Source organism: Dunckerocampus dactyliophorus, chromosome 12 (genome assembly GCF_027744805.1).
Source record: "Dunckerocampus dactyliophorus isolate RoL2022-P2 chromosome 12, RoL_Ddac_1.1, whole genome shotgun sequence".
NCBI classification, from domain to species: domain Eukaryota; kingdom Metazoa; phylum Chordata; class Actinopteri; order Syngnathiformes; family Syngnathidae; genus Dunckerocampus; species Dunckerocampus dactyliophorus.
In genome coordinates, this window is record NC_072830.1 from 19,868,213 (window position 1) to 19,881,351 (window position 13,139).

The 13,139-nt window shown below is 39.7% G+C and overlaps 1 protein-coding gene across 1 annotated transcript; it reads right to left on the reverse strand.

The window, feature by feature from the left end:
* Positions 1 to 228: 228 nt before the first annotated feature.
* alp3 (alkaline phosphatase 3) lies at positions 229 to 12,848 on the reverse strand. Its single transcript, XM_054794320.1, has 11 exons — positions 12,783 to 12,848; positions 10,483 to 10,599; positions 10,170 to 10,285; positions 8,603 to 8,777; positions 6,568 to 6,740; positions 6,359 to 6,499; positions 6,063 to 6,132; positions 4,843 to 4,977; positions 3,105 to 3,296; positions 2,020 to 2,136; positions 229 to 564 (listed from the first exon to the last, which is right to left on the reverse strand). Exons 1-11 carry the CDS (start codon positions 12,805 to 12,807, stop codon positions 251 to 253), a joined length of 1,575 nt encoding a protein of 524 aa, XP_054650295.1. The 5' UTR covers positions 12,808 to 12,848; the 3' UTR covers positions 229 to 250.
* Between the last annotated feature and the right edge of the window lie 291 nt (positions 12,849 to 13,139).

A 13,139-nucleotide genomic window follows, 5' to 3' on the forward strand; every position in this document is an offset into this window, starting at 1 on the left:
TTCCCATATGGTTTATGAATATTATCATCTCAAAAAACAAACATTTTTCAACAAATACTTGATTGGCAGTATTGTCTTTATGACACAGTCTGTCTGACAGGAGACATCCATTATATCGCTACCCACTTCACCGAATAGTAGCACCGTATAATAATAATGCATTTTCTTGGAAGCGCCTTTCAAGGAAACCAAGGACACTGTACATAGAAACAGACGAAAGCATCTGGAGTGACATCACTGTAAGGGGACATTAAATCAGCACTTTAAAGGCCAGTAATGTACTGAGGAGGCCACTGATCAATACTGTTGGCCTGTGGGCTCCCCCGGCCTTGTTGTTCGCATCGAAGGTGGTGTAAGCAAAAGGCGGAGTGGTCTGTCCTCGACAGTGTCTCAAGTCTGCGCCCACGCACGCAGCATAGGCCATGGCATGGGCAATGTAGTTCTGCTCCTGGACACCGTGGAAGAGGTGGGCCATGGGTCCACGGGCAAGCACTGCCACATCCTCACCACTGTGGGTAGCGGAGTCTGTGGGAACTGCTGACAGCTGGACATAGTCCTTCGTTTCTGTAAAAAAAATAATAATAATAATAAATCAATATTGTATGTAATAATGCCTTAGGATGGGATTTTTGAAATATTTGATGTGCCGACAGATGATTGAGAAAATGAGCAGCAGGAAACAAAATTAAAGGAACCGGTTCTTTTGGTTCGGATCCATGCTCCTCAGATTTTCAGAATACTAGTTAAATGAATTTCTAATATACATATATAAAATTTTCATTATTTATATGGCTTCAGATTGCAAAAAAAAAAACATTTTGAACGCACTCAACTCAATTAGACAAGAAGGTCCAGTCTGATTGTGTGTATTATTTCTAAATTTGCAACTATTTACTGTGAATGCACACAACATCAACAAAACATTACACAGCCAAATGTAAATTCAAATGTCCCAAATTTAGAGAACAACCTGCATCCAGGTTAACTGTTACCTGGATGCAGTTTTTGTGTAATGTTTTGTTGATGTTGTGTGGATTCACAGCTCTATTTTTGTGCCTTCAATTTTTTTTTTTGCAATCTGAAGCCATATAAATAATGAAAATGTTATATTTGTACATTAGAAATTCATTGAACCCGTATTTTGAAAATGTGAGGAGCCTGGAGCCTTTAAAACAGCTGACATGACCATCACTGTAACTGGACAAGCAGAATGTGTCGTCTCAAAGGGAAGTTGGTGAATTTCACTTCCATCTTACGAATGTATGAGCTGGTATGTCATCCATACAAATTAAAAAGGGTTATAATATTCAAGCGTAATTCAGTAAAAATAAGGAAAAAAGCTGTAAGCTTGTTATTTGGGGTTTTTTTTGCAAAATGTTTTTAATAAATGTGTTTACTTGCAGTTGTTTGTATCTATGTGCCCTCTGATTGGCTGGTGACCAGTCCAGGGCGTACCCTGCTTCTTGCCACAGTTTTGTTTTGATTGAATCCATATATTTTTAATAAAATGTCACTTATTTCAGTTTGTGTAGCTTGCAGCGAGCTCTTGTGAGTTTAATGTTGCTAAAAATAAAAAGCTCGCTCTACTGTAATGATAGCTCCATCCTAAATGTCACCTGCAGTCCAGTGCGACTTTTGTTTTTTTTCCTCTTCATGACGCATTTTCATGCCTAATGTGACTTGTAGTCCGCAGCGACATATACAGTATAGTCTGGATGTATACTGTATGTATGCTCCTAATACTTCTGGACTTAACAGTCCAGGAACAGCGGTCGTTCTTTCTCTTTTGTTCTAAATGCAGGGCCAGTTTATTGTTCTTTGATTAGGACAGCAATAATAAAAAGATCAATCATACCGGCAGGTATTCAAGTGAAGGGCAAGGTAAGGGTAATTGGAAAGGTGGCTGTAGTTGTCTTTTTAAACACCGAAACCATCTTATCTATCCTTGGCCACACCAGACAAAGAGGCGAGCACAGAATGTTACCCGACACACTAACTGTCGTACGACATGCATCTCACTTGTGTCAACATTGCGGATGTCAGGGCGCGTGCCGTTGGTGATTTTGTGTCCAGGTCCATTGCCGTACATGAGCGTGGTGTAAGGCAACATGTCTTTGGCCCACAATGGAGATTTACCTGAGAAATACAAAAAAAACCATCCTCATTAAATGCTGTTCAGCTCCTTTTTATGTACTTATGTTTCTTCTCACACATGAACATAGGTGCGGAAAAACACACACTCAAAGATGCCTATTCAGGCTCCCTGGGGTGCCGCTGGGGTCTAAAGCGTGCTGGGTTAAACAGTTTTTCTCTTCAGCCACGGGCCATTAGCCCGCCTGGTCTCCTTGTTGATGAAGAGCTCAGAGTTTCACAAGCACATTAATCACTGCCGCACCGCTGGGAGGAGGAGGATGATTAGGAAGAAGAGGAGGAGGATGGTGAAACAGGAACAGAACAGGAAATGGCACCAAGACTCAGTCAATATACGTTTCAAAGGGCTGATGATGGTATGTAGCATGTATATGAAGTAATGGCGGGAATAAAATATCATTAATGCAATATATTGCCAAGGTACACGCATACAGGGTGTCCTTAAAGTTTGTAAATACACTTTGAAAAAAACATACATTGTAGAAAAAATGTAATTCATTTTCAACAAATAAATAATACACTATTCTATCTGACTATGTTTATCTTAGCTGTTTGCTAAAGCGTTTGAATTATATTGGCATTCCAAGTAATGAGAGTGGTTCATTATGCGTGTTTTCCCTACTCAAATTTTCGATTTTTGGTTGATTTTAGGCCCAGCGTGTTCATACATGATGTCAAAACAAGAAAACAACTGTACAGTCACACACGTGAAGCTGGACTGAATAAATGGAAACCAACCGAGTCAATTTTAAGGTGAGATGTGCAGAGGCAAACACAAAAGTACATAAAAATGTTAAAAACTACCCTGAACTCCAAAAGATGATGTAAAATTGGATCATTTCCAGCGGCACACCTGATGATCACGGCACAGTGATTGGGAACCGCCGATTTACCTGACTCTCTTCGGAGTCCCTACTAATTTCCACAATCAGCATCAATTTGCTAATAACTACCCAGGATGCTTTGTCCTCGAAATGGGTATCCATTGAAGGTAAACGGGTGAGAATGGTCAGCCATCACAACAGTGAGCGTCTCCTCCTCGTTGGTGAGTTCAAGGCCCTTGGCAATGGCATTGTCCAAAGCCACTGTCTCGTGAAGCGCCATGTATGCTCGGCCGTCATGGTGAGCCTGGTCAATACGACCCCCTGAGAACAGAGTCGCAGTCACGTTGGTGTCTCAACGATGTGCAAAAATAAAAGACATTTAAAGCGGTCCCTTATTTCAGGGGCTTTTAAAAGGATATTGGATCCCAGTGGGGCACTGCGGTAAGTTACTTCTACTGAAATACTCAATAAATCTCAAGTTCTGTGCAAGGCACATCTTTAGTGCACAGCAGCGTCTAGTGCACTAGACTTCCTTCTTTGCTCCTTACCACCTTTGCAAACAAGAGTCTTCAGTAAAGGTAAAAAAAATGATGGTAAATGTTCATTTATTCATTTCATTCGCCACTCATAATTATTTTGTATTGTTTTCTGCATGTAAAACTATGATTATTCTCTATCAGCTTTATTTTTTGTTCATATTTTTGGGTGTCTGGAATGGATTTATTGGATTTACATTATTTCCGACTGGAAAAATGACTTGTCACGGAAGTACCAGTGAATTTCAATTGATATTTCTGTTTACTTGAATGGGAGCAGCTCAGGAGTTTAGAGCCGGGCGTTCAGAAACCAGAGGGTTGGCAATTCCAACACAGCTTCCATTAATCACAGTCGCTGCTGTTGTGTCCGTGGGCAAGACACTTCACCCACCTCGCCTCCAGTGCAGCCCACACTAAATAAATGTAAATGAATGTTTGGTGATGGTTGCAAAGGCCGTTTGCAGCCACATTTCTGTCATTTTACTCCAGAATGAATTAATAATGGCTTCTCAGTGTAAAGCGCTTTGGGTGTCTAGAAAGGCATTGCATAAATGCAATCAATTATTATTATTATTAAAGACATTATAATGTTACAACTTTTTTTCTGTGTGGTTATTTGTTTTTTCAGAATAAAAATAAAAATAATACTCATAAAAAAACAAGCTTGTACTGTACTCCCTTGCACAGGGAGTACGATACGTGAAAGTGTGTATATTTGTACTATACTGGCTGTGAAATGTGGTTGTAATGCTTTAAGCTTAATGAGAGAGGCGAAATATTAGAAACACTTTCCGCTGTGATGTAGTGCAGTTCTACACCACATGAAGATACACCTGCTAAATGAACACCTCTAATATATTTTTGAGGGGAAATATATTTTCCATAATTACATTATTTTTTTAATAAAATTTTTAAGAGTAATAATAATAATAATATTTGTGTTTTTACTTTCCTCTCTAGTAGAAGTATTGGAAGGCGAACATATGCCTGATTCTATTTATACATGTTCATACATGCGCTTGTTATTTAAAGGAAATTGGGGAGACACTGAATGCGACCGTGAGTTCCTTTGTCTAAGGAGTCAGGGGTTGTGCGCAAAAGACCTCCTTTAAATCTTTGTCGTGATGAATGTCGTCCAAATATAAATGCAAATCCATATTGATATTTTTGCATCAACCTCCATTACAGTGAGTCCCTTTGTGACGATCATAAGATCAATAATTCAATCCATCCATCGGGGGCAACCACTTACTCCTTCCTATGTTAGCAAAGCTGCCACATCCTTGGGGATTACATTGGCTGATTTAGTGATTTGCTAGGTTTGTCCTCACCCTCCACCAGGAGGAAGAAACCTTTGCGGTTTTTGCGGAGGATGCCAATGGCTTTTTCTGTGGTCTCCACAATGGATGGGTCCATGCTGGGGTCCCTCTCTGCTTCATATCGCAGGTCACCTGGTTCAAACAGAGCTGAGGAAGGAGAGAGGGAGACTGAATAAGGCAATGGAATCATTGCAGAATGATTGCGCAACACGCTCTAGCCTCATTATTCACTTTTACTACACCAAACGACCATGAAGCTTTGAGAGGATTAGCAAACAAAGAGATTTCCTTTAAGGTGATGATGGCTCAAACTTGAGAATCCCAATATTGAGCAACACCAGGGGTAGTATCAGTATCAGATCGATACTAGCGTGATACTAGCCAGCCCAAATATGTGTGGGGTTTGTTGTTGTGTTGTTCATATTGTTAGATCATATTTTTTGGGAGTGTCGTGCACCGCTCCCAACGACATTCAACTCACAAGTGTAGATTAAGACAGAGGGAGGGTACAACATTTACACCAACAAGGACACAAATTAAAGCTACACAAATACACAAATAAGTCACATTTTGATGTAATAAAAACATACCTGTTTAATAAATGTTCTAAAAGAAGGCTCTTTTAGTACGCCTGGGTGCAGCCCGGTGTGTAGCAACACCAAAACTTCATTTTTGTATTCACAGATGAATCAAAATAAACTGAAAATCATATGTGTGCGTTTGGTTAGTTAGACACAGCAGCTACAATCTCCAAGCTAGACATAATTAGTGTCCTAATTAAACAACACTGCTGTCTAAAATACCACATTTCCCCATCTGCACAGCTACCATATCATTATAGTTGCACATTACTTACAGACAAGGCACAAGCGCATTAGAAAGTATTCAGTAACAAAAAGGTATGTGCTATATTATTCAATTTGTGTGTTCAGTTCGTCTCCAAAAAATCAACCACCATCCCATTTCACCAATTATGAAAACATTTGAGACTTTTAGTCCGGAAAATACAATAATTGAGGATAAATTAATACTACTTGTGTGGGGTTCTGTTGTTTTTAAAGGAGTGTGACCCTAAACCCGCTCCCCAAGAAAAGAGACTCTGTTCAAAAGAACTTAAAAGGAACTTAATTTACTTATTTCGGATGACTTTCTAGCAGAGAAGTCAAGGTTAGTAAAAGTACAAGCAGTAGAGCAATAGTTCAAAAATATTGTGACACCAAGAACAAACTCACCCATCAGGTAGTCTGTTGTTTCAGGGTCCACAGCGTCAAAGTCGGTTTTATTCCATACGTAATGGACGACCTACAGGACAAGACACACATACTGTACTTATTTTAAAGTGCTTTTCTCACATTGTGTCATCCTTTACAGTTAGTATGCATGGCCTCTTCTGCCCTATTATTGAATACAATCACTGTCCCACTTACATTTGTACATTTCTATAGTTATGGTACAGTGCATACTCTCATCCATTGCAGTTTTGTGAGACGTGTCTTTGTTGCTTTTGCTATGTTTCAAAGGATTTTACCTTGCCAAGTTTCATGCTTTGCCATTCACTGATGAGGTTACGTTTGTCTTGTCTTTTACCCCTGGATGAGTAATCTCTGGGGTATTCCGGGTCCTTGGTGCCCCTCGGGGTCATGTACTTCCTCCCACCACCAATGATCACCTGGAAGCACGTACACTCCCTTCAGCAAAAATAGCACTTAGCTGATACTACACAGTTAATGATCTTACATCTATGTCTGTGTTATTGAGCAGCTGGGAGGCAATGTCAGCGCAGCCGTCCCTCTTGGCGGCAGCAGGCATGTCGGCGTCACTGTACCACTTCCTACTGGCACTGTGGGCATAGCTAGTGGCTGGGGTAGCATGTTGCACTCGTGTGGTTGTCACAATGCCAACAGACTTGCCTAAAAATATGTCATTTTAGGGTTTCTGGGTGAGACTTTCAAATGAAAAAAATGAAAAAATGATTAGACCACCCCTGTTTCTTCTATTTCTTGTTCCAGGTACCTGGAAACACTGTTGAATTCAAGAAATAACTCATAGCAAAACACGAAGGTGGTGTCCGTATTGATCTCGCTGCCACATTGTGTCTTTGTCAACAGTCATGTTATCAATGAAGGTAAAATCATTTATCCCTTTCATTCATCATTTTAATGTATTTCGAGTTGTTTTCTGCATGGAAAACTATAAATATATTGTAACTATAAACGTGTTTGGTGTTAACATTTCTGGCTTTCTGGAACGGATTATTTTGATTTACTATTTTATGTACAACATTATTTTCCTATTATTATTTCTTTTGGTAAAAATTGATTTGATAGAGTACGTTTCAGTTGGAATCAGCTTCCGGAACAGATTAATGATGCTAGCAAAGGTTTCACTGTATTACTAAAAAGTGCCCGCTTAAGTCTACGTTTGCATACAAGATTTGCACGTGTATGAAAGCTTTATTGTCAATGTAGTTGAAGCATATAACAAAATTACCTCTGTTAGATAAGAGTGTAAAATATTACATGAAAACAGAAGAATCAAAGTCTAAATAAGCGCAAATGCAGGAAAACCATGTCAACTAACTGCTGTAGGTTAAAAAAATCCTTTATTATCGCTCTTCTGCCCATGCCTCTGATCAAAGTCCCAAGTAAATGTGCACGCAATGGCTACTTTTGGTTTCGGTTATGTCGACAACCGCTTATTTCAACATCAGCTCGTCCGACAGGCATCAACATAAACGGGTTCCACTGTATGTTGTGAAACAGTGAGTGTGCGTTAAATAGGGATCTTAGAATTGTCCAAAGACAAAAAAATACTAACGTACTTTGTTACGCCTGGGCTCACAGCGCCTCTGAACGCATTGCATGTCCAGGGATCAGGGTCATTGCACATTTTGTGTGTGTGTGTGTGTGTGTGTGTGTGTGTTTATCATAAGATATTTATGACTGCTGATAGCATGGTAACATGATAAGCCTCAAGGTGCTTCTTCTGTGTCAGTACAGTAACCTGCAACCACTTTTCCATATATTAACACCTCATAGTTATTATGCTTAGTGCTGTCCAGAGATTTAAAAAATGGAGAGATGAATTAATTATGAGCTGTAATTAAATTGAACAGACTTGAACAGATGCAGTCCTAGCTAATTACATTCCGCTGTGTTTGAGATTACTGTAGTCCCGAGAGGTGCCTGCGTCCTTTAGTTTCAAACAACCGGTGGGGAATATTGCTGTGTTCTTTTATCAATCTCCAAATAATTATAAAATAAGAATAAAACATCAAGTCTGAAGTTGAAACATCAAAAAACAGGAAAAACATTTTTCTGAGCAATTCAAGTATTGAACACTGAACCAACTGAGGTCCAGTGATCTCTGGTTATAACAACACAGTTGTAAATTTCCCATTCATTGGACCGACAACTCTCAAATGCTCCTCCATTTTCTGCAAGTCACTGCTCCTCACCTTGCCCTCCCAACTACAATGGCGCCTATCAGCTGATGCTATACAAGCCCAAACAGTCAATCAGCCAATCGACGTCCACATCAGGGTGTGACTGAATGTTGATTTCCACCCCCAACATCTTAAACACAAGAAGCCCAACTCCTAAAAATGGATTTTAGAAGAAGGCAACTTGCATACAGAAACTGTAAAGTCAGAGATTAAAAATTAGATAAACGAGATTGAAAAAATAACGCACTAAATATGACTGGAGTTAATTAATTGCAATTAATCTATCAATTTGACACCCCTAATTATGCCATCTGATGGTATCCTTACCGGCATCCTTGGCCCACTTCAAGATGGATGTGACTTCATTTCCCTTCTGACTCCTGCAAACGCCATTTCGAGCTGCTGCACTGACGCCGATGGTGTTCAGGTTGGTTTTTACTCCACACAAATATGCAGTGGCTGTGGCAGCACTATCTGCGATCTGGAAGTCCACACTGTAGGTCTGCGCAAAGCACAAGAAGCAGCATTAATCTTATTTACTCAGAGTCCATAGGTTTTGGCTTTACCCTTTACCCATTAAGATCCTTTAAAGTCGACCAGCCCAACATTTCCTTGACCTCCTTGACTTACTTCGTTCCAGGATTACCCATTATTAAACACCACCAGGTGACAGTGTCACTCCGCAAACACCCATCCTGTTCCCGCTTCATGACATGCATTTAAGGCGTGTTTGAGTATTATGCGCAGCTTTGCTTTCTTTTGGCTTCATTTACTTATAAATACAAAATTGTGGTTCGCGGCCTCTGCGGTGGTTGAGGCAAAAACTGTGGGAGCAGTTCGTTGAGGCCATGGAGCAACATTTTTGGTCAGTTTCCCTACTGAGATTGCTGCCCACAGGGGATGACAAAAAATGGATGGATGGATGGATAAACAAGGTCTTACACGTCAGTGTACTTTGTAGTGCTAGTCCCAAGACCGGGTTGCTCGAGGAAGAGCATCCGGTGTAAAACTTTGCCAAACAAATATTCAAATCAAAGCTTTTCAAAGCTTTCCATACCGGATCGGTCAGGAGCCGGGTTAACAATGACCGCCACTGCCGCTGTCAACCAACAGGGTGCTAGCAGAAAGTAGAGTATGTTACTGTTGGTCGACAGTAAAGACAGTGATGAGTGAGGAGACATACTGTAGATGAGGAAAGGCAGCAACGCAGCAGTGAGTAGGGACTCTACACGCTAAAAGGAAAGGGTAGACAGCTAGCGGACATGACTGAGAGAAGAAAAATGGATATACAGTATTGTGTGTCCAAGAGACAAGATGGAAAGACAGCAAGGCTAGAAGTATTGGCGGATGGTATAAGCTGTTTTATTATGGACTAGATTGGAAGGGAAATGGGGTTGGTGTTAGGGACAGGAAATGTAAAGACAGATGGTGGTAGATTTCGCAAAACGAACGGAAATGACTATGATGAACACTTACAGTATTTCCAGAAAAGGGAGGAGAACAGTCACGTAGGTGACTACATTCTGTGCAAAACATGTAACCTGAAAAAAATTGGTGATCGTAAAGTGTTGTCAAGGAAGAGCATCACAGCGTACAGCGTAGAATGACAGCATGTAGGATGACTCTTGCTGCGCAAAAGAGGAAAAGAACAGAGGACAGAGCAGAGGACCAAATAGTGGAAGTTGAGCAACGAGAGCTGCTGCGAGGACTTCAGGAAGGAGTTGAGACAGGCTCTTGGTGGTAGTGACGATCTGCTGATTGGGCAAACATAGCAAAAGTACCGTAATCAGGGAAACAAGCCGGAAGAAGAGTAGCTATTGGCTGTCCTACAAGTCACTAGTCACTGATATATGCTTAAAGTGAATGTGTGTGTGCACGTGTGTGTGTGTGATACCTTCACCAAGCCCACATGGGGAAAGGTGTCCATGGTCATCACTGTCTCCTCTCCTGTGCGGTTCTGCAGCTGCCCCTTGAGGATACGAGCTGCTGTGTAGGTTGTGATTCCCATACCTAACGTGCACACCAATACACACGGGCTTTCTAGCCAATCCATCTTCTCATGGAGGCGTATTTCCTCTACACGACCCAACCAACTTGTTGGGTTTACGTTGTAAGAAAAATGATGTTGAGACACAAAAACATTGACTTGCGAGTAACTGGGTTAGACATCAATTCCTAATCCGCCTTGGCTGTGTTGCGTAACCTACCGTCTCCAAGGAAAAACAAGATGTTCTTGGCCACGTTGGTGTTCAGCTTCCTGTTTAAAGCTGTGTGCAAAGTCTTCTGAGCTTGTGATCTCCAAAACTCTGGGTTCTCCTCCTCAACTGCAAGGGAACACATCCATCATGAATTGGAATGTCGAAAAGCATTTCTTGCAGAGGAGGTTTAGCGGATAAGGTGAGTCAGAGTGGTTTTACAAGCGCAACAGGGAATCGAGCCGACTGGTCTTTGTCCAGGCCTTCATGATGTGGATGTGCTTTTGTACCGCACATCACTATCATCACCTCTGATTTACTGCGTGATACTGCCCAACGCTGCTGTCAGAGCTGGCAACACATTTTAGTACGTTTTAGATGATACTCAATACGTACACAGGTTCTGTGTATAGAAATCTGATGCTTTGTCACCTTAAGAGACACCTGCAAAGCACAGGGTAATGGTGGGCAAACTCTGGTATCGATCCAATACCAGGTATATACAGGTTCACTACTGATACAAATACTGATACTTGAAAAGTTTGAAGATCCTGATTTTATGATTTTGCCTTTAATTGGTTGAGACTGATTATCTATTATTAATCTAAATAAAATACAACTAGAATAAATACTGCAAATTTTGGTGTCGATGCGATACCAAGTAAATACTTAGCAATATTGATAACGACACTGACACCAATCCATTTTACTGTACATTTTTCAAGATCATTGAATGAGTTTGTGATTTTGCCATTTATTTGTTAATCATGTTTATAATCATGATAAAATACGACCAGAATAAATACTGCAAATTTTAGTATCAATCTGATACCAAGGAAATGCAGGGCCGGCATTGACAATGATACTGATACGGATGCTTTTTACTGTAAATGTTCAATATCACCAAATGAGTTTGTGATTTTTGAAATTTTTCGAGATCATTGAAAGATTTTGTGATTTTTGCCTTTAATTGACTAAGTAATTGACTATTTGACTAAGTATTCTTTGCAACATGAGAGTTGTCGTGCATGAAGGTCATTTTGCTACAGAACGTAAGGTTCTTCATATTGTACCATGGAAGAAAGTGGTCAGTCAGAAACTCTACATACTTTGCTGAGGTCATTTTCACACCTTCAATGACCATAGAGGGCCTACCAGCTCTCTCCCACTGATACTGATACTGATACTGAAACTGATACTGAAACTCTATATACTTTGCTGAGGTCATTTTCACACCTTCAATGACCATAGAGGGCCTACCAGCTCTCTCCCACTGATACCAATCCAAAACATGACTCAGCCACCTGAGATATGCTGGCCCATATTGCTTGAAATCTGTGGCATGATTAATAATGTGAACATCATTTTTAAGTAGTTTTCTTTTAATTGGGCTCACCTGGCAAACTAATTATGACTGTTGTCTGAGACTGATATCCTGATATCAGTAATCCAAAGAGCCCAAAGACACAATGCCAGCCTTCAATTTCATTGAAAAACCAAAACCTTTATGTTTGTTATACTAGAATCCTATTATTGGAACACAGTGTATAATAATAAAAACACTCCTAGAATAAATACTGCAATACTTGGTGTTGATCCGTTACCAAGTAAATACAGTCAATATTGATAGCGATACTAATACTGATACTTTTGCTTGAAATTTTTCAAGATCATTGAATGAGTTTGTGATTTTGCTCTTTTGTTAATCATGATAATAATCACAATAAATTACCACTAGAATAAATACTGCAAATTTTGGTATCGATCCAATACCAAATAAATAAAGGGCCAGTACTGATAACGATACTGACACCAATACTTTTTACTTGAAATTTTTCAAGATCATTGAATGATATTGTGATTTTTGCCTTTAAATTGTTGACAATGCTTATAATCATGATAAAATACAACTAGAATAAATACTGCGAATTTTGGTATCAATCAGATCCCAAGTTAATAGGGGCCAGTATTGATAACGACACTGATACCGATACTTTTTACTGGAAATTTTCAATATCACTGAATGATTTTTGTGATTTTGGAAGTTTTTTGAGATCATTAAATGATTTTGTGATTTTGTCTTTAATTTGTTGATCATGTTTATAATCAGAAAAAATACTACTAGAATAAATACTGTAAATTTTGCACCTCTGTCTAATACCAAGTAAAGACAGGGTTAGTATTGATACATTTCTTTGACAGTTTTCAATAAATAAATAGAAATATTACATAAAAATAACAATATCAACAATATAACCATATGAACTACAGTTTCATATTGAAGCAGCGTCAAAAGGATCCAGATTTCTTACCTTTGGCTGCACTTGCGACAAACATGACAAGTAAAAGAGCAAATGTGGACCATCTTGGAAGCTCCATGGCTGTGCTGAGGCTGGAGAACTGATCCTGCTCCTCGTCGCAATTTATCACCTCCCATCACTTGTGATCTCATTAACAGCATGTCATAAATGACCCTTGGGCCTTCGCTACATTTATTGACTCTGTTGAGAGATTCTTACGTAGAGTTACTGATTGTGTAGACCAGGGATGTCCAAACTTTTTTCCCCAGAGAAGCGCATACGCATTTCATACGTGTCAAAGGCTGTTATTGAAAGTTACATTAAGTTTTTGTAAAGAGTCAGTACTTGCAGTGATGACCTTTATGGCAG

Excerpts from the sequence above, each read along its gene's own strand:
- alp3 (XM_054794320.1), bottom strand. The coding sequence starts at position 12,807 with ATGTTTGTCGCAAGTGCAGCCAAAG. Across the intron at positions 10,286-10,482 it reads CTTGTTTTTCCTTGGAGACG|GTATGGGAATCACAACCTAC; the intron begins GTAGGTTACGCA and ends TGTGCACGTTAG. Across the intron at positions 6,500-6,567 it reads TCAATAACACAGACATAGAT|GTGATCATTGGTGGTGGGAG; the intron begins GTAAGATCATTA and ends ACGTGCTTCCAG.